Source organism: Triturus cristatus, chromosome 1_1 (genome assembly GCF_964204655.1).
Source record: "Triturus cristatus chromosome 1_1, aTriCri1.1, whole genome shotgun sequence".
Classification (NCBI taxonomy): Eukaryota; Metazoa; Chordata; class Amphibia; order Caudata; family Salamandridae; genus Triturus; species Triturus cristatus.
Window position 1 is genome coordinate 21,244,960 of NC_140579.1, and position 21,087 is coordinate 21,266,046.

Consider the following 21,087-nt stretch of genomic DNA (forward strand, 5'->3'; position numbering starts at 1 on the left):
CTATCATCATTGGTGGTCATTTTTAAAGGTCAAAATGTTAAATGTTCAATGTTTAATGTGTTAAAAATGTCCTGCATATTGTGGTATGAATGATTGTTCATTGTTCATTGTTCATTATTGTGTTTTCCGTATTAAGTGCGTTCAAGATTAAGTATCAGATCAGTTGTCAATATGCCGCTCTTTTCGAAGTTAAGACAGATTACTACTAGAAAAGGGGTGCTTGAAGAAGCAGTTCCTATTCCTCCTAGGGACACTCCAGGGCACTTCATGTATCACAAGCATGGCTTAGACGCCATATTATTCCTTGATCTATGGGTGGACTACACCAAAGAGTTACCAGAAAGTCAGAGATGGCCCGTCGCTGGGACCTGGGATGCAGAATGTATTATGAAAGTAGAAGAAGAGTTGTGGAAGAGGAAAGCTAGACAGTCACAGAAAGACGCTGTTGAGTTATGGCGTAAAGAATCGCATAGGCGCACCGAAAAAGCGCTAAGACAGGAAGAGAGAAGTAAAGAAAGTGCAAATAAGGTTCGAGAAAATCTGTTGATTGAAGAAGGTACACGAGTACAAGCAGAACAAACAGAGAGACAAAGAAATGCTTTTAGGACAGGTATGTATCCCCTTCTGGCCGAAGGATTACCTAAGGCTACTACGGAGATACCAAAAGACTTGCCACCCCCATTGTTTCCGATAAAGGTACATCCTAAAGGACATCCCAGAACCGCAGAAGATATTTTTCTCTCCTCCTATCTAGATGACGCAGCTCCAGAGTATGCTAACCCCGCACCACATAGACCGTCTGCTGGGGGGGTTCAACGTCAAGATCAGGTATCTGTCCCTGTGCCACAGCAAGCTCCGACACAAGTCCCGACACAAGTTTCGGCAAGCACATCTGTTTCCGCATCTGTCCCCGCAACTGATTCTGCAGTTGTGTCCACGCCTGTAGTGGCTGTAGCACGTTCAACGAATCCTTTCACGTCCGGTACCCTAGAGGGGGCTACTGGAGGTGCTACTAGCATTCATTCCACGCCACCCCGAGTGAGTAAATTTTCTTTTCAAGAATCAGTACATGCACGTACGCCCAAACTTATAAATACCCGTATGCTTAAGGATCTTATGATAGATTGTAGATATGATCCGGTGCCCGGCAAAGAGGACGAAATGGTTCTAGCATCGTTACGTGTTAGACGAGCTGCATCGTTTTTAGGGAAGCTACCAGGAATGGCTATGCATTTAGATAGCATATATCATTTTGTCCAAACAGGGAAAGATCCTGAATGCATTAACAGAGCTATGGAATATCAGAAAGTAGAGATACAGGGAGAATTGTTACGTTTTCTTGTAAATTGTGTGATCAGAAATCAAGACCGACCGGGGGTAGACCCGGGAATAATGCAAACTCTTACTAAATGGAGTCAGAATATATCAGACGGAAGACATGATAAACAAGGAAGTATAGTAGCCATGTGCCGAAAAATTAGGAAAGAAGTAGAACGTATACATGAAGAAAGATTGGAAACAGACGAGTTTGAGCAAGATGAAGCGTCCGAATCAGGGGATTCCGTAAGACAGTCAGACACCATAGCCTATGTAGGCAGAGGAAGAACCTGTAATAATACTAGATGTTTTTCTGATCCGATACACTCTGTATGTCCAAACAATAGCAGAACGTATCCGACGCCTATAATAAATCTGAAGTCACCTGAACATTTGTTTCAAGCCGCAGACAAAATACTACGAGAACGAAGGGGTTATCACCTCCTCGATTCTATGGATGAGCAAGAATTAGCAAGGTCAGCTGTTCATTGGATTGACAGTCCTGGAAAATATGGTGATGAGACAGTAGCACACACGTTTTTAAACCTCAGTCCAGATGAACAACGTTTAGCTGGAATCTATATGATTCAGCAACTTCTTATATTATATAAGAACCAACATGCTGATCCTGGTCCCTTACCTGATATATTAACTGAACTACTTGCGAATAGATGGAGAGGTTCTGGTAACAAGTTAATTAAAGAAATATTAGTGTCACGTAAACAGTACGTTCTTTTTGTAAGTCCAGATCCTTTCTCGATCCCCAACAAGGAAAGAATGCCGTACTACATGGATAGACAGAATCCCTTACGAGAAGTGCACCCAGTAAAAGGCGAAGACAATAATTTTCACCGTGTATTTGTATATACACCCATAACAAAAATCGAATTGTTAGAAATGAAGAAAGTGGTACCCAGTCATGACAAAGACCCAGCGGGTTTTCACCGAGAAATTAAAGACATGTTACTGATGGGAGAGTATACCTATCCTGACATTATGACGATATTAAAGGTGCTAATGCCTGCTGGCATTTATGAAAAACTTAAGGAAAAAGAGTGGGAAGTGGGAGATCAAAAGATAGATTGGACAGAATTAGAAGCAGAAGAAAAGGCCCGAACTGCAGGTTCAGGGCTCGGGGATAAAGTTAAAGCATTACCAGGTTTACTAGTACAAGTACTGCCACGTTTATTAACTACGAAAAAGGAAGATTGGGGTGCAATCTCAGCCTGTAAACAAAAGCATGATGAAGACACAAGTGATTATTATGCCCGATTTGAAAAATGTTTTGGTATAAATAGTGGTATAAAACCAAATAGTGAGTCCTACCCACATTTATTTGTGACAAAACTAGTGGAAAATGCATTGCCTCCAGTGAAGAATAGAATATTGAAATTCGAGAGTACCTGGCAGAGTAACACACCGTCACAAATGCTACAAATGTTACAGTATCATCACAATAGAATTAGAGATGAACAAGAACACGAACAAAGACGTATGAAGGATACTAAAATGAAAATGCTAGTTTCCCAGACAGTACCAGCGGATGGTCACAAAAAGGGTGTGACACATTCCGGAGATTCCGCAGTTCCTGTAAAAGGAACATGCAATTACTGTAAACAACTAGGCCATTATGTACACGATTGTCAAGTTCTGAAGCGTAATATAGCCATAGGTATTGCCAAAGAGAGACCACGACCATTCAGACAGGATCAGAATGAACAAGGAGCTTCACAGCATGCACAGTCCATGCCAGCTCAGCAACAGTCTATGCCAGCCTCACAACAGCCCATACAGTTTGTGCCAGCTGCACCACCGTTGCCTGCTGCTGCCACACAAACAACAACACGACAAATGTATCAGACCGCACAGTACGAATATCCTGAGTATCAACGTTACACATGAACCAGCCTAGAGAGGGAAGTTGACTTACCCCTTATTGAGATCCCAGTAGATCAAGAAGGACCTTATGTGCATAGTGAATTATTAGGTCAAGACAGAAAATTTTTACTTGATACAGGGGCAAGTCGAACAACAATAAAACGTAGTGAAGTTCCAGGGGCACCCCTCTCAGGCTCTCAAAATGTTTCCCTTGGTTTTTCAGGAAAGCCTATTGTTAATGAAGTATCACAGCCACTTCCACTTACGATTGGTCCCTTGACACGAACTACTGATTTATTGCTTACCAAATCATGTCCAGAAAACTTGTTAGGTATAAAGACATTGAAAGCCCTAGGGGCTATTATCTGTTGTTCTCCGGAAGGAGTAAGATTGTTTTTACGTGATTTTAAAGGTCATTATGTGTCCAGAGACATGGATCCCCGACTACAGATTTTACCCGCACATCTATGGGCACAAGGCCCTACTGATGTTGGTTGCATGAACATTACACCATATCGAGTCACATTAAAGGCAGGAGTGGTGCTACCACGAATGCGACAATACAAGTTACCGCAAGATAATGTAGCGGCTTTACTGAAAATCATTGACGAGCTTATTGCCCAAGGAGTGGTTGTGGAAACCGACTCCAATGTATGTAATTCACCGATAATTCCGATTCTTAAACGAACTGATCCTACTGCTCCGCCAGTATATCGATTGGTTATTGATTTGCGCGAACTAAACAAATGCATTGTGCCACAATTTCCTGTGGTCCCCGATATCTCATCATTATTGACAGCTATTGATTCACGAGCAACGTTCTTTACAGTAATTGATCTCAAGAATGCCTTTTTCAGCGTCCCAATAGATCCGGAAAGCCAATATCTGTTCGGATTTAGTTTGAATGGACGAAGCTTTAAATTCACCCGCGCTCCTCAAGGATTTACAGAAAGTCCCAGCATCTATAGCCAAGCACTGAAACGAGAACTTGACAGTATACACATGCCAGCTTGCACTACACTGCTTCAATATGTCGATGATCTGCTGATCACCGCCCGAAGCGAACCCGAATGTGAAAAAGCTTCTCTGACAGTTTTACAATTTCTAGCCGAAAAGGGGCACAAGGTATCCCCTTCTAAGCTGCAATTCTGTGTCCAGCGAGTTATTTATCTTGGTCACTCGCTGTCCAAGGAGGGAAGGCAGCTTACACCCGATCGCATCCAGTTAATTGCTAACATGCCAATACCCAAGACACAAAAGGAGGTGCGGGCTTTTATAGGCCTCACTTCATACTGTAGGCAGTGGATCCCTCAATATGCATTCATAGCAAAACCACTCATTCAGTTGACAACACAGGAGGCAGCCACATCGACTGTCCTCCCTTGGACTCAGGAACACACACTAGCTTTTGAAAGCTTAAAAAAAGCTCTATGTCAAGCACCTGTTTTAGCGACACCATGTTACAGCAAACATTTTACACTCTTTGTTACAGAACGTGAAGGTACTGCCTTGTCAGTACTCACTCAGGAACAAGCAGGATCACGCAAGCCATGTGCTTATTTTTCCAGTACATTAGATCCCGTAGCTCAGGCTTTGCCTGCGTGCCTGAAATCAGTGGCAGCAACAGCTTTAGCAATCAGACAAAGCGATGCCATAGTGTTAGGACATCCGTTGACAGTACAAGTACCACATGCAGTAGAGGTTCTTGTGAACCGAACGCAAACACAACACTTGACCGTAGCTAGACTTACAGGATATGAACTGACATTGTTTCAGCCACACATAGAAATCAGACGTTGTAATACCTTGAATCCTGCTACACTCTTACCTGTAATGGGAATAGACCCACTAGCTCATGATTGTGTTGAAGTTATTGAAATAAAGACGAAACCCAGACAAGACTTAACAGACGTTCCATTGTTAGATCCAGACCTGACGTTGTATGTAGATGGATCGTGCATGAGAACAAGTACAGGAGATTTAGTGGCCGCGTATGCAGTCACAACAGACACTGAAGTTATTGAAACAAACTGTATAGATACTTTGTCAGCCCAAGCAGCAGAGCTTATTGCTCTGACACAAGCCTGTATTCAAGCCACCAGCAAGAAAGTTAACATATACACTGATTCACGTTATGCATTCGGAGTCGTACATGACTTCGGGGTGCTTTGGCGAGAGAGAGGTTATCTAACTTCTCATGGCACCCACATACAACATGGGTCCCTCATTCATGCTTTGTTAGACGCAATTCATCTACCCACTGCTATATCAATTATGAAATGTAAAGCACACACGAAGGTTACTGATATCATTTCTCAAGGCAATGATTTAGCTGACAGAACAGCTAAGCAGACTGCTCAGACCCGCACATCCGACATGACAAAGCCAATAGTTCCGACACCAACACAGTGTATGACGATTAAGGATCCCGCACTTGACGTAATTGACATACAGACACATGCCACAGCAGAGGAAATAAAGAAATGGACTGAACTAGGAGGGATCCAGACAGATCAAGGATGGGTGACAAAGGAGAAATCTGTATGGTTCCTTCCTGATTCAATGGTCCAAGCGGTCATAACTACGATTCATAGTCCGGCGCATTTAGGAGAGAAAGCTATGCTAGACAGCATCCAACACATTTGGTTCAACAAACATTTACGAGCAGCAGCCAAGCAAAAAGTCCGTACCTGTATGATATGTTGTCAGTTTAACCCAGGAAAAAGTGTTCCCGTAGAGCAGGGTGGATTTCAGCCTCCTGATCACCCTTTTGAAGTTCTCCAGATGGATTACATCCAGATGGAACGATGTCGAGGATTCAAATATGTTCTTGTAGTTGTCTGTGCTCTTTCCCGTTGGACTGAAGCATACCCAGTATCAGATTACACTGCCCCGACCACTGCCAAGCAGCTAGTTCGAGAATTCTTCCCACGGTACGGTTTACCACGTGTTGTATATTCAGATAACGGCCAGCCTTTCTCATCCGAATTGATGAAACATGTTTCACTTTTGCTGGGATATCAGTGGAAGTTTCATTGTGTCCGACACCCCGAGGCAGCAGGTCTCGTGGAACGACATAATCAAATTTTGAAAATCAGATTGTCTAAAATATGTGAGGAGAAAGGTGTTGACTGGATAGTAGCCTTACCAGTCGCACTCTTTTACATGAGAATGGTAGCACACTCTCGAACAGGGCTATCCCCTTATGAGGTGATCTTTGGCAGACCGCCGAATATGTGGGGGACGCCTATACCCCGTAAAATAACTGATGTTGACTGTAATATGCTGACAGATTACCTGGCTTCCTTGATGTCTGCACTACAATCTTGTCGTTCACAGGTAGCTGCAGCCTTTCCTGACAACACTGAGGTGAAACCCCATGACGTAATCCCAGGCGATTATGTGCTCGTGAGGAACTTTGACCGAAAGACTCAGCTGGAGCCCAGGTGGAAGGCGCCCAGATTAGTCCTGCTTACCACAAGAACAGCCGTGAAGATCGAAGGAAGAAAGGGTTGGATCCATTCAAGTCATATCAAGAAATTTCATGGACTTCCTTCGGACATAAATAGCCCACCTCGTGTGTCTTCACCCATTGACTCAAAGCTACCTTTGGCTGAGGCCAGTAGCAAGGACCTTTATAAACTGAAACTTAGACCCAGGCCGTCGGATGATTTGATTGTTTAAGTCCTCTCCAAGGTGAAGCGGTTGAATCTGTCCCCGACATGTATCCCCTAGGTCTGAATCATGAACAATCGAGAACAATGTTGAAACGACATGAATACTGTAAATTACTGCGTAGCCACTGTATTGTGACTTTATTAATTTTGTTTTTTTTGAGTTTTATAATAATTACTGCAAGTATATTGTTGCATATATATTATCCTGTTTCTAAACATGTTTTCAATATAACTGATGAACATTCTTTTAGTGACCTACCCCCACATGAGTTGTCCTATAGACTTGCGCTGCGTAATAACACTTTCATTAGTATGTTACATCATTCCCATCAGACTAGTAATGCCACTAATTGTTGGGTGTGTGGCCGACTCCCTCCCTATCAGAATAATAAAGGAGTTCTGCCTTTCTTTCCACATCCGTTCACACATAATGGCTCCTGTGGAGCATGGTTTAGTTTAATGAATTCCATAGACTCAGACACAGCAGTCTATCAACACCATTGGATATGGGGAAATCTGAACATAGTTTTATTCAAAGTCTGTTACCCTGATAAGGAGGGTCACCCCAGTAGAACAGGAACTGATCTAGAAAATGAAGTATATAGATTAGGTAATTTTACACCTAATCTCATGATTCTGAATGTCGAATCCGAAGTTGAGCTAATTCTGCCCACCATGTCAGTATTTCCAGTTAAGGGTGAATTATGTATAAGAAAAGTTGGTTCCATACATATGGGCCATAGCAAATGCACTACTACAGTAGAATTTAGTGATGAAGGCAAATCTTCATTTAGAGCTTCACGCCACTCCTACTTCATATGTGGTCAGACTGCATATATGGGTCTACCTCCAGACTGGGATGGCACCTGTTACATAGCATTCCTTTTGCCACCTGTTTTCCTAGCTCCTCCTGATTATTACCGAAATGTTCATTTAGTACACAATAGAGAGCGAAGAGATCTCCCAGTTGTCGATTATACTGAGACGGCATGGGACAAGTATGTAGATTTCAATAAAGGTATCTTTCCCTATATAGGTACAATTTCAAATAGTAAGCTGATACGTAGACTAACCAAGACTCTTGAAGCTGTAGTGAATGAAACTATAGCCGCCCTAGGCAATCTGACAGAGGAGCAATCTGTGATGAGAATTGTTGTTCTTCAAAATCGTCTTGTCCTTGACGTCATCTTGGCCGATAGGGGCGGAGCTTGTAGGGTCATCGGATCCAGCTGCTGCGTATTCATACCAGAAAATTCGCCATCTGTATATAAAGCTATAACACGCCTTCATAAGATTGTGAGCCAGATACACGAGAATCCAGGCACTTGGACTTGGTCCGGGTGGTTTTGGAGTGTGATATCAGCCTGGGGATGGAGAGTTCTATCCTTCCTAGGTATTGGCCTTCTTATACTATTCAGTTGCTGCTTATGCCTGCAATGTGGACCAGCGATTTGTGGTCTGTGTGCCACATCGTGTATTCCACATCAAGGTTTTCACTCAAAATCCCGGAAGAAGAAAGAAGAAGAAATGATGCTCCATGAGCAAATCGATGGATTGATGAAGATTGATGTCTCTTGATGGGCAAGTAGGGGACAAGGAGGGAATGTGGAAATATGGATTTTCCTGATCAGTTATGTCCCCTATCTTGGACCCCAACGGTTCTATGTGCATGTTACAAACACATGTATGTTCCCTCCAGTTGCAGTTTCGAAGACGCAAACAAATGTGCGTCCACCGTCAACATGTCCTCTGTCAGATCCGCCATTAATGGGCTGGATATTCGATTCCTAAGTATGAAAGGCCACCGACTTTATATGGCTAAGTTACTCCATTTTTACAGTTCAGGCAAAGTAGGCCCGATTCTGTCCTCAAGCCTTTCCCTGCTCTCTGCCTCTGACAGCTTCAGCTTGAGCTCGCATCTGTATCCATGAACTTTGTCCTACTTCCTGTGCAGCTAACGGTGCCTGCCTCGGCCAGTTTTGCCTGCCTGCCAAGAAGCTGTATTTCACCTTCGAATTATCTACTTTGCTCCTCAGCCGATGCATTCCTGTCTAGTAGTTTAGGTAAACATTTCCTTCAAGCTACCGAGCAAAGGGCCCGGCCTCTCTGTCCTCATGCAAGTAATTCATAGCCCTGTTGCCATGGAAAGTTTCCTGCCCCTTGCATCTCATATAGACACTTAGACGCTTGTGCACGCACACACAGTCAGTATAGAATAGATTCTGTCCCAGAGTCCTTCCTTGTGGATAACATAGTTCTTTAAACATAGGATGTTAGATATGATTTGGGATTAGGTTGACTTGACCCCCCAGACTTTTCGTCTCCACATGTAGAGCTAAATGTCAAGTCCCCTTCACCCCCTAGTTGCACGTCAATTACACGTCATGCTGCTGCGCGCGCATCTATGCCAAGTATTATCTTATAGATCCACCTATGTATGACATCATAACCAATCATGTTTCTTTTTACTCCTTATTACGCCCACTTTCGGTTACGCACTTACAGTATCGTTTCTCTTATCAATAGTTACGCCTTCTACATTTGTTTCATTGTAATGTATGTTCTATAAAAGCAATTTCCTGTCAATAAAATATCGTACTTCACTTCCTGAACCCCCGTGGTGACGGAACCTGAAGGCCGCGACTCGAGTCGGCCATTTTGGAATAAAGCCCATTCAGAAACCTCTTATACCACGGATTCTGCCTCTTATTATTCTGAGCTATTTTATTTAAGATTCCGTATGAAATTCAGTCCAGGTAAAAGAATATTTACCACAGTATTCCTAAACCCACTGTGAAGATATTGTTTGTACGCCTCTTCAGGTCACAGACCAGGCCGTGGGAGGGTTATGGTGGGGGGCTGTTCTTGGGGGCTCCTGCCACCATCGCTTTAGGTGCATCTCCCAGGCATGGGCAGTATTCCTAAACCCACTGTGAAGATATTGTTTGTACGCCTCTTCAAGTCACAGACCAGGCCGTGGGAGGGTTAGGGTGGGGGGCTGTTTTTGGGGGCTCCTGCCACCATCGCTTTAGGTGCATCTCCCAGGCATGGGCAGTATTCCTAAACCCACTGTGAAGATATTGTTTGTCCGCCTCTTCAAGCCACAGACCAGGCCGTGGGAGGGTTAGAGTGGGGGGGCTGTTCTTGGGGGCTCCTGCCACCATCGCCTTAGGTGTATCTCCCAGGCATGGACAGTATTCCTAAACCCACTGTGAAGATATTGTTTGTCCGCCTATTCAAGTCACAGACCAGCTCGTGGGAGGGTTAGGGTGGGGGGGCTGTTCTTGGGATTGTTTATTTTAGTTAAATAGGAAAGTTATGCTTTCTGATATAGATGCTCATATGTCAAAGCTGCATTGTTTTCGGAAAGTGTTGCATTTATTTGGAAGTAATTGCACTTCCTTTTCGATTGCGTTATATGGGTCACTGTATAGTGGACTCATACACTGTATCTTTTACGGCCGCCTCAAAAAGGAAAAAAAAGACCTTCTGTACTAATTTCTACACTGCTATGATGTCAAGGCGCTCAATAAAGTTTGTTAAAAATAAAAAAAAGTCACAGAGCAGGACCTGAACCCCACATAACCAGGGAGAGGGCTAGGCCCCTGAAGACATGCTAGATTAGCTTGATACCTGGACCAAGGAACATTTTGGGGTATGAGTTTCACATGCAATTGGGCAATCGGGACCGGGACACTTGCCTGTTTACCTTGCAGGGGACATTCCCACCCAAACAGCAAGTAATCACACCTTCTCTCCTACAACATATTAAGGTGCAGGGATTCGTTCACGAGCAGATTAAAATGCATAAGTCTCTTTAGCTTTTTTTGTAGACGTTGTCAATTGAATGTTCTTGCATTGAGGATTGATTGAGGGGAAATATAATAGGATGATGGGTATACTTACAAAAGAAAGGCAACATGCCACTAGATGAATGCTATATATTATTGTAGGTTAATCCTGCCAACCACAACGTCTTGGTCCAGTCCTTTTCTGGTGCTAATGTTTGGTATCTCAAATAATGTTCGACATATGGGTTCAATCTTTCGTCTATGTATCTGTTTGAGTGGACAGACAAACTCCCATGTCTAATTTCTCACCAGATTTGAAATAAACTGAGACACTTTATCAGTAAGCAGGACCTGTTCAAAACCACACAAATTAATATTATGTTGTGAAAAACTTTGTTCTAACTCTCTGGAAGAAGGAAAACCAGGCAAAAATGCCCCATTTGAGTCAAATGATCCATAACCACTAAAATTAATGTTTAACCTCGGCGTTTGGGTACCTCGAACATAAAATCTATTGACACTACACACCAGGTCCTAGGTGGAACAGACAGAGCTCCCAACAAATGTATCAGGTCACAATGCGAGTTTTTGATTTAGGCATAAATTGAGCATGTTCTTACATAACTTTTAAAATGAAAAAATAATTGCGGCAACTAAAAATATCTTCTTTCTGCTGACAAAGTTTTAGTTATTCCAAGATGTCCAGCCACCGTAGAATCATGAAGCCAACTCATAGCTTGTTTTCCTCAATGGTATGGTAAATATACAGCTTTTACATCATATAACAGAAGCCACCTTCTTCGTGTCGATTCTCTACTTCCGTTAACCAGATTTCTTCATTCATAGACTGTTTTTCTGCATACATCTTAGTCAGACGTTAATCCATATTTAAGCAAAGGAATAATCAATTAACACGTTTGAGGCAAAACTAATGGTAGATCTTTCATTTTCTTGATTTTCATTCTCCAAATGATTTTGTCAGGAACAGGCATTCGACTTTCAATTTATTTGACCTGTTGTCGAAAAAGTCCATCTTAGTCGTTTAGGAGAAAGTGCTCAGACTGACAACAAAAACCTTAAATTCCTGTGATCTGTACATGCCTCTATAATGTTTTGTGCATTTAAGAAATAAAGCCTCTTTAAGAAATTGAATATATTTTTGGCTGGGCGACTCGCCACCTCAAGAAATCATCACAGCGTTTTCATGGTGAACCCTCAAAGTCAATAAATTAATCTTAGCTCAATCCCCCGGAAGCTATGGCACTGAGCAGACAAGCTTAATTTAGGGCAATCTGTAAATTATTTGTGCATTACCATAACCATAATGAAGTCAAAAGACCAAGCAATAAAAATCCCAAACCAAATTACTAAAATAGAGTAACATTTTATGAAAAATATTATACTGAAACGACAAAATTCCAACATGGGCAACCGGAAATATGATTTTTTAAAGTTTTAAACGAAAATAGCGCCAGAGGTAGTCAAAGGTCCAAGTAGACCGGAAGCTAGGCTTGATTTGAGTGTGGTGCAGCTGAGGTGTCGGTGGTTTTACCTTGGGACCAAGTCTATTTTTTTAGAAGTCAAATTCCTTCCACAGGCAAGTCTGAGGAGGTCTGCATGAAGCTCGATAGGCATTGTCAAGGTTCTGCTGAAGTCACTGGTTTTAGCAGAAAACTTTCCAAGCTGGCGAAATTCCAATTTTGAGCCCAGGGATGTTTACTCATCGTTCACAAATTTTTTTTTAAAAACTTTTTTTTAATTGAAATTTTTTGGCATGTATACAATAGGGTCACCGCGTTACTCATACACTCAATGACACACAGTGCGATAAAACATCAAGACCCCTTTACCACCGTACAATAAGTTAGACCTCGGATTTGCCACATTATCCAACATTATCAACTACATCATCTCGGCTCCCTGGCGGCACACATATCTCCCCCCGGAAGGTGTTCCATGGCCCCCATATTTGTGACCACTTCTTCGGGGCATCCCCTGAAAACATAAATAGGTATCTCTGTCACCATACACCAGTCCATATAACTGGCCCATTCAGCTACACACGGTGGGTTTGGAGCCTTCCACAATCGTGCGATGTTCCGCTTGGCCACCATAAAACCCAAAGTGACCTAGATCCTCTCTTTGGCCGTGAGGTCAGTGGGGTACCATATATTCAACAAAATCAGTTTGATGTTGCACTGCATCTGCTGCCCCAATACTGCCTCCATCATGAGTACTACTCCCTCCCAGAATTTCTGAATTATCGCACATTCCCAGAGTGTATGGATGAAGGTGCCCTCTGGCCCGCAATTGCACACACAGCCACTGTCTTGTGCGTAGCCCACATGGACCAACGAGGATCCGGACAAATACGTCCTATGGAGGATCTTTAGTTGGACCAATCGGAGTCTGGAGGAGATGGCAACTTCACAGGGAGAAGCCACTGCAGCCCGCCATTCCTCATCCGCCAAGCCAGCAACGTCATGTTCCCATTTACCTCTTAAGCGTGTTAGGGGATCAGTCATGTTGTTAATAAGCTTCTTATATATGAGAGATATGGCTTTTTCTGGTAAATCACCATCTAAAATCCTGTCCTCCAGAGGGGAGGAAACGGGGATGATCGTACCTTTAGGGAGAACTGCAAGCAACGCGTGCCTAATTTGAAAGTATCTTAACTGCTCAGAGTTAGCCATTTCAAATTCCTGACTTAATTGGGAAAAGGGTATGACGTTGCCCGATTTCCAAAGGTCCCCAATTCTGGAAATACCAATGATATCCCATTTGTCGAAGCCCAAGGAACGCGACAGCCGATCCAGCTGGTCACAATGCCAAAGCAGCGTAGCTTGAGTGAGCCTGCCCTCCCAACCCAGGCTTTTGGTAGCGTCTTTCCATACTTGCACGGCATGTTTGGTCGGGCCGTTCAGGGTGATTTTCTGAGATTTCATATACAACGCACCCTCAAACCCACCCCCGGGGAGGAGCCAACGATCGATCTGAAATGCCGGGTCGTCATGCCGTCTATACGTGCATTGATTAATAGCAGCAAGCTGCGAGGCCCAGTAGTATCTTTTCATGTCTGGGAGCCCAATGCCCCATCAAACCACCCCAATGTGAGTTTATGTGTGGCAATGCGGGGGGCTTTACCCTCCCATAGTAGATCCCGCACTGTGCCCTCTAGTTCTTTGAAGTATGACGCCGCGACCAGAAGAGGCGTATTTTGTAGCACGTACAAGAGGCGGGGAGGGACATCATCTTGAATAGAGCCGCACGTCCCAGGAGGGTCAAGGGGAGTGATTTCCAGTGCTGGACATAGATTTAAGACGTGCGAGTGGCGGCCGGAGGTTAGTATCAGAAAATCACGACAGGTCCGTTCACATACTTTCAACGCCTTTGCCCAGTCAGGATTTTTACCTTCAGACTAACTCACTTTTCAGGTACTCGGAACCCTTGAGTATCCAATGTTGAGCACCACAAGGACAGATACTTTCTCGCCGAGGGTCCGCGGAACTGGATTTGCTGCTGCGGAAAAGCACTAACCGTGATGTTGAAAGGTGGTTTATTAGTAGCTTCAGTTAGGTACCTACAGCTACGACACCACAATCACAAACAAGGTGCAGTCAATTCTCAATAAATTAATCTTTGCTCAACCCTTGGAAGCTTGGCTCACGAGCAGTCAGGCTTAACTTAGGAGCCACGTGTATAAAGTATTTAATATCACGAAAACAGTAAACAGGTAAAACACAACGCACAATAAAAATCAAACACTAATTCAATAAAATAGAGAATATTTTAACTGTAAAATGACAAAAATCCAAAAGAGGGAACGGGAGATATAAACTTTTAATGTAAAAATGTGCTTTTTAGTGCCAAAAAGTGAAAAGCACAAACCGTGGTTATCTGTTCGTGCTGAAACGGCACAAAGTCAAAGTTTCAGGCCGACTGCGATGGGGCACGGGTCGGATACGATGAACGGCAGGGCCTGGTCAAGTTATTAACCTCAGACTTAGTTACTTTTTTGGTTGTTTTTTCCTCGACATCGCGCAATCCTCCTCGGCAAGCCAGGTTGCAGTTTGACAACCGCAGCCTGCTTCAGTGATACGCCTCAGTGACTCCTGGAGGTCTTTGTCTTCGTCAACGACAGCGGAAAGCTCCGGAGCTTTCAGTGGGGTAAACCTGGATTTCAGGCTGAGTTGCAGTTCGATGTCACCGGCTACACTCTTAGCATTGGCGGTCAATCAACTTATGGAGCTTTTTGACAAAAGTTGTCCAAATGTTTCCAAACTTCTAGATCTCTTGTACAGAGAGTCTCCTTTGGGTCCTTGAGGTTCCACAACACCTACCAAGAGTCCAGAAGCTCTGAGTTGCCTCTTGGAGGTTTGGGGCTACAATTCCCACAATGCACCTGTTAAAATCCTTTAAAGTCCAGGTGAAGCTGGCCAGCTGGGCTTGTCTTGGTGGAGCTGTTGCAGGCGACTTCATGTAGCTCTTCTCTACCTGTTGCTTTCAGGGAGTCCACTCCTTAATCCTTTGAAGCAAGGCAAAGTCCTCTTTTATGTGACGCCCAAAGTGTGCAGCAGGTGCAGTCCTCTCTTGGTGCAGTCCAGGGGTTCAGCAGGGCAGTCCTTCTCTTGATTTTTCCAGGCAGCGGTCTGAATTGCAGGGCAGTTCTCCCATATGTATTCCCCTTTCTTTCTGGGCTGGCAAGAGGGGGGCACCCCTTACCAATAGGGTGCAGGGTGCTACCCTCTGTGATTACAACTTCCTTCGAAGTGTGGCATATGTTTGTCCTAGAAAGCATTCCTTAACAGAAATCAAAATCGGAAAAAATCTCTCCTGGAGGTTCAGGTATGGCTAACCCAGCCCACTGGTGTGGCTAACTTTTACCTACACTCCCCTTCCAGCCCCTCTCATAATTCAAGTGTGGGGGCTCCCATCTGGCTGGGGGGGAGCAGGTTCTCGTCCTAACTGTCTTTCTCCCTTTAAAGACCAGTTTGGCTACCCAGCCTCCTTCCTGCCCTGGCATCTGCCGCAGCAGATTTCCTCCCACCAGATTGTCTCTTTGTTTCAGGCCAAGTCACACCTCATTAAAGCAGCTTGGCTTAGCCTGTCAAACGCTGGCCAATCAGAGGACAGGGCTGCTTTAGGTAGCTTCAGGAAAGCACGTTTTATTACTTCTTTTCTGTAAAGGTTATAATAAATCCGACCATCGAAAGTTGTTGGATTCATTGGAACTAATATTTTGATACTTTGAATTAATGTTCTGACTCACTCCCGTCACAAGATAGACTTTATTAAAGTTTAATAAAGCCTTCCCATGTTAGCCTATGGAGCTAGCCCGCTACAACGGGGAAAAACAAGATAGGCCATGTTTCCCTCACCAGGGCTTATAAAACATCTTTTATAATGTCCCTGCTTTTCATTACAAGGCACCCTACCCATGGGGTACCTGGGGCAGACTTTAGGGGTGGGTTATATGTAATACAAAGGTAGTTTGAGACTTTGGAAGTACTTATAATTTAGATACAGTCTAATTTTAAATGCAGCCTGCAAAGCAGGGAGGGTTTTAAAATGACAGCAGACCCACGGCAGTGCACACTTAAGTGCATTACATCCACTGGCGTATCTAAACCTACATGCCCTACCATATACTAGGGACTTATAGGTAGGTTCTCAGAGCCAATTGTAATTACATCTAATTACCATATACCTTTTAAAGAGAGCGCTGGCCCTGTGCATGGTTATCGCAGCCCAGGGCACAATCAGGGTTAAAAAATAAAAAATCTAGTAGTCCAAAAAGAGGCAAATAGCAACATCTGCAAAACAGCTGTTTTCTCACACATGACAACCCTGATTTTTTAAACCCAGCGAGGTCACGCCTTGGTCAGATAGACTGCAGTGGGTGTGAGGGGCCTAGTAAGTGTAGATGTAATGGTGGATGTGCAAGATAAAACAGGGGAGGGATGGTCCATCCCGGTTGCAGCGGTGCGGGGTAGGTCTACCACTGGGCTCCTATTTGGAGCAGACACAATACTATGTGTGTCTAGTATCCCGCTGTAACTAATGAGGCGCGTTCTTACAAACATGAGGTTGGCCTCTAAACCTGCGGGTACAGTCCCCTCAGAACCATTGAGTGGTAGGTAGTTTTTCACCTCACCATTAGGTGTAGATAGTTTTCCTTCCATTTGGTCCTGAGGAATCGCCACAGATCATTCTTGACTACTAGGCGAGAAACATGTCGACCGTCTAGGAGTAGAGCGCTTTTTTGACACATTATAGCCAGATAGTCGCCTCTCCTAATCCTTATTTTAACCAGGCTGGGATCATTCCTGAATAAAGTTTATTTAGAGGATTCCCTCCCCTGTTTTATCTTGCACATCCACCATTACATCTACACGTACTAGGCCCCTCACACCCACGGCACCTAAACAGCAAGGAGCAAAAGATCTCCGGTAAAGAGCCCCTTTATGGGTGCCCGTCGGGTATTGCAGCGCCGACCCGACGAGGAGCAGGCCCATATGATGAAGCATTACACCAAGCGTGCTGGGTGTGTGAGGGCCCACAGTTCCGAAAGGAGGAATTCCCTCCTCCTTGGAGGACAACCTATCAACGTGATATCACAAACTCTCTTACTGCGTTCTGTGATCCACTGAGGAACTTCGTACTCATTTCTTGTAGTATATCAGGCAAAAGCCCACTGTCCCTAATCGTTGATCGATTACCTGTGAGTGATGCCATACATGGAGGACAGTGCATCTCTGTGAGAGCTCACTGGGATGGATGGATGGCCGTCTGATGTGGTACAGTACATGGAAGACTGCATGCATGTGTTGAATGTGCGCACAAGCATTTATGTGTGTGTGTTAAGGACACAATACATGGAAGCCTCTGGGTCCCATGGCCTGTAGAGACGCATGAGGAGGCGGAAGAGTCCCCTAGACAGACTTGTGGATTCCTGCATTCCTGAGAGCGAGGAGGGATAGACATACTGGAGGAGAGAAGAGTCAGGCGTGTCAGCATACTTCAAAGGGGCTATTTGATTCTGTTAGACGTCACTGGTCAAAGTGGACTGGACACATCTCAGGAAGCAGGTGCGGCTCGTATAGAGTAGGGCTGGGACCTCTGTAACTTTTTTTATTAAACATGCATCAGTGAGGCTAACATTCAGGTGTGATCCTGTTGTCACTCCCATGGCCCGTGTTTTGGGGCTATCAAGATTGGAGACTCTCCTACTGTGACAGACTACTTTCTGGAGAAAGGATAAGACAAAGGAATGGGTGCTTCAAAGTGAGAACTCCCCCAAAATACGAACTTCAAAGACAGAGACACTAGATTACATTTGTGTTTGGAAATGGATTATGAAACGGGAAGTTCTAGACTCGCGAATCGTCAAAATGAAGCTGCTCAGCATTGAGAAGATCTCAGCATGACATCTGCTTGTTGTGATCAGGACTGGAACTGAAGATCTGGCCGTCTCCCCGTGGGGTAGAGGAAAATAGCCCAGAGAATGGACACTTGCCCTTGAGCTGGAGCACCACGCTCGGTCTGATCCGAGACCAATGGAACATGTGAGAAGGACCCTGTCTGGAGGGAGCAAGGTCCAATGAGGATCCTACTAAGTGGTTCCCGGGAAGCCAAGTGAGAGATTCTGGTCCATCGGGATAAGCGCACCAATCAGGTTGGCGACCCATGTGTGCTGTGGTGACCTCCCTATGCCAGGTGGGGCCCACAGAAAGATTGGAACCGCCGCACCAATCAAGCTAAGATTGAAGGCTGTTGCCCTGGTGCATCGCTGTAAAAGAAAAGGGCCATCACCTTGTGCAGTGTAGTGACTTGAAGGGAACACGTGTGCCAGTAGGGGGCAGTGGTCAAGAGAAATGACCACTGCCAAGAAGCAGCGCCCAGCCATGAAGAAGTGGATTGTGAACTGCAAAGCAAGAGCAACAAGTCATCCACCGAGTCCAGGATTACAGAGGACCTGTCGCCAGTTTGAGAAAGACTTCCCGCATGACTGGAGGACGCCATGGACTCATGCCTGCTCGCCCAGAGATTCTGGATGTCTGCTCGCACCAAGGCTGCTAATGTGCACTCGTATTCTACGAACTGCCCCTTAAATAAGAGTGGTAAGACAGAATACCAGATCGCTAGGCCTTGGGGGTAACGTGCTCTGACTGGCACGCTAACGTGCTCTGACTGGCACGCTATGGCATGGGGACACTTTGACTTTCTGAAAGCCATTGTGGAACTTCTAAGACTTTTCAAGGCCGCATGCATTGTTTTCAGGGCGATGCATGGGCTGGGACCTTTGCCACTTCAAACCCTTTTCTCCTGGTATCAGGCTGCTAGACCTCTAAGATCCTCCTCGGCGTTCCTGATAAATGTTCCTAAATTTGCCAGAGTAAGGATGGGCGGCCGCGCGTTTAGCTTTGCAGCCGCCAAGTTGTGGAACACTCTTCCCTTGTCACTAAGGAGTAAGCAAGATCTAACTTCCTTTAAAAGAGATCTGAAGACCTATCTCTTTCCGAGAGCAATGTAGTGTGTTAGATCTGATGATTTGTTGAAGGTCAAGCGCCAGGATACCCTTGGGGTGGCAATCGCGCTCTACAACAACGTAATAATATTAATAATAATAATAATAATAAGACTTCAACTCACTAGCAGGGCACAGTGTGAATGCTGCCTCGCGTTAATAGGGAATAACCACAGTCCTTCGATCGGGAGGTGGGACTCGAGACCTGACCCAGGTAACGCGGATATATCTGCCATGTTAAGACCGTATTATTTGTGGTGAGCCATATTATACTTAGTGTTCATATAAAAATAACCATTTTTACATGAAAGCAAGTATTTGACTCGACAATCATGTAATGGGGATTACTGGAAGTATTTAGAGATGCGTGCCTCTGTTCACCCTAAAACTACCTCCTCCCTGGGAAACCTTGGACTGCGAGACCAGCGCTACCATCGAGAGTCAAGTGCTGAAGGAGTATTTGGTGCTAGTTGCTCGGAGCCCATAGCAGACTGGGCAGGGGGACAGTAGGAGTAAAAGGGCTCAACCACCACAGTTGGGCCCAGCAGCTCCTGCGTGCTCCGTGGCCCTCTGATCAGTCGTGACAGATGCCAATGAAGAAGTACTAAAATTACAGTGAAGCAACGTTCTTAGATGATGCTGGTAGCCTTACCCACGCCGGACACCAAGACCCACACACGAGGTGGCGTGTCCGTTTCGCTGATGGCTCTAGCAAGGAGTTTGGTGGTCTTGAGTCTGCTGGAGACAACTTCGTTCTTAAAGTCCTCGTTCCATCTAAAAACAGAGAGAAAAGACTGTGATAAGTTCCAGGCTGTAGAATAGCTCCTTTGGGGATCTTCCGCCGCATTCCATCTTTCGCAACATCTGGAGCTGAATCCACTTGCTTTGAGCTCTGGAGTAGCATCTCCAAGTCACATGTGCTCCTCCAGGCCTGTCAAGAGACAGACATGCCACAGTCACTTCCCATGCGCTGTTGCCAGGGGGATGTAGATCTCTGCTGGCTCACTTACTCCAGCACTAGGTCTATCCTCACTCTACGCAGCCTTGACCCATCTTTAGGAAAGAGGTACAACACGGCCCACTCCAGCACTGTGCTTACACTACCACACTGGCAATGAGTAAGAGAAGGTATAATCGATCATTATCCAGGGATGGAAGGGATAGACAACTTTTTTAGTTTGTGGTCATCTGAAGGCATGTGATCGCTGAAGCTGTAAATCGGAAGAGTTCAAAGTTAAGACATTAACCCAGCTAATAAAAGACATGTCTTTAGCCACTCCTAGACCGGAGAAGATCATCTATCGCTTTCATGCTTAGAGTGAGGAAATATTATTGTTTAGCAACCAGTAAGGAAAAGCAGAGTTTAACCAAGCAACAGAGATACACTGAACATGCATTTAATATTAGGCCCCCCTTTAGGACGCTCACTTTGAGTACAAAATCTATATGCTTTGATTGCCGGCACCTGTTCCATGACCCCGATAAGCTCCATAGGCCATACCTAGGGACTAAAATGGGATGAGAGGTTTAACAGGAAGCCAAGAAAGTAACATAAAGGAGGAATCATATGGTAATAACAGTGGAAGTTTTTTTTTTTTTTTTTACTTTGTCATTTTCAGAAAAAGAGTAGGCCACATTATACAGTGATGGAACAGCTGTTATTCAAGGAGTCTATCACATCCACATTTTCTTCACCGATAGCTGAATTTCTAAGTGTCGACCAGGAAGTGTCTCCTTTGCTAACTTTCCCCCTAATATTCTACTGCACCATGTGACCATTGACCATTGTTGGTCTGCTACATAGCGCACTCTCATTCAGTCATCCTTGCTCTCACCCGCGCTAGCGTCCATGGCGTATGTTTCCCATACGTCTGAAGTCGCTCCAGGTACAGTGGCT

At 44.6% G+C, this 21,087-nt stretch overlaps 1 protein-coding gene across 1 annotated transcript in view; it reads right to left on the reverse strand.

The window, feature by feature from the left end:
- Positions 1-21,087, reverse strand: part of SDR39U1 (short chain dehydrogenase/reductase family 39U member 1) — a 71,982-nt gene that overhangs the window by 26,859 nt on the left and 24,036 nt on the right. Inside the window, exon 4 of the mRNA XM_085642668.1 lies at positions 19,843-19,964. Within this exon, the coding sequence (XP_085498794.1) occupies positions 19,843-19,964 (122 nt within the window). The remainder of the gene's footprint in view (positions 1-19,842; positions 19,965-21,087) is intronic.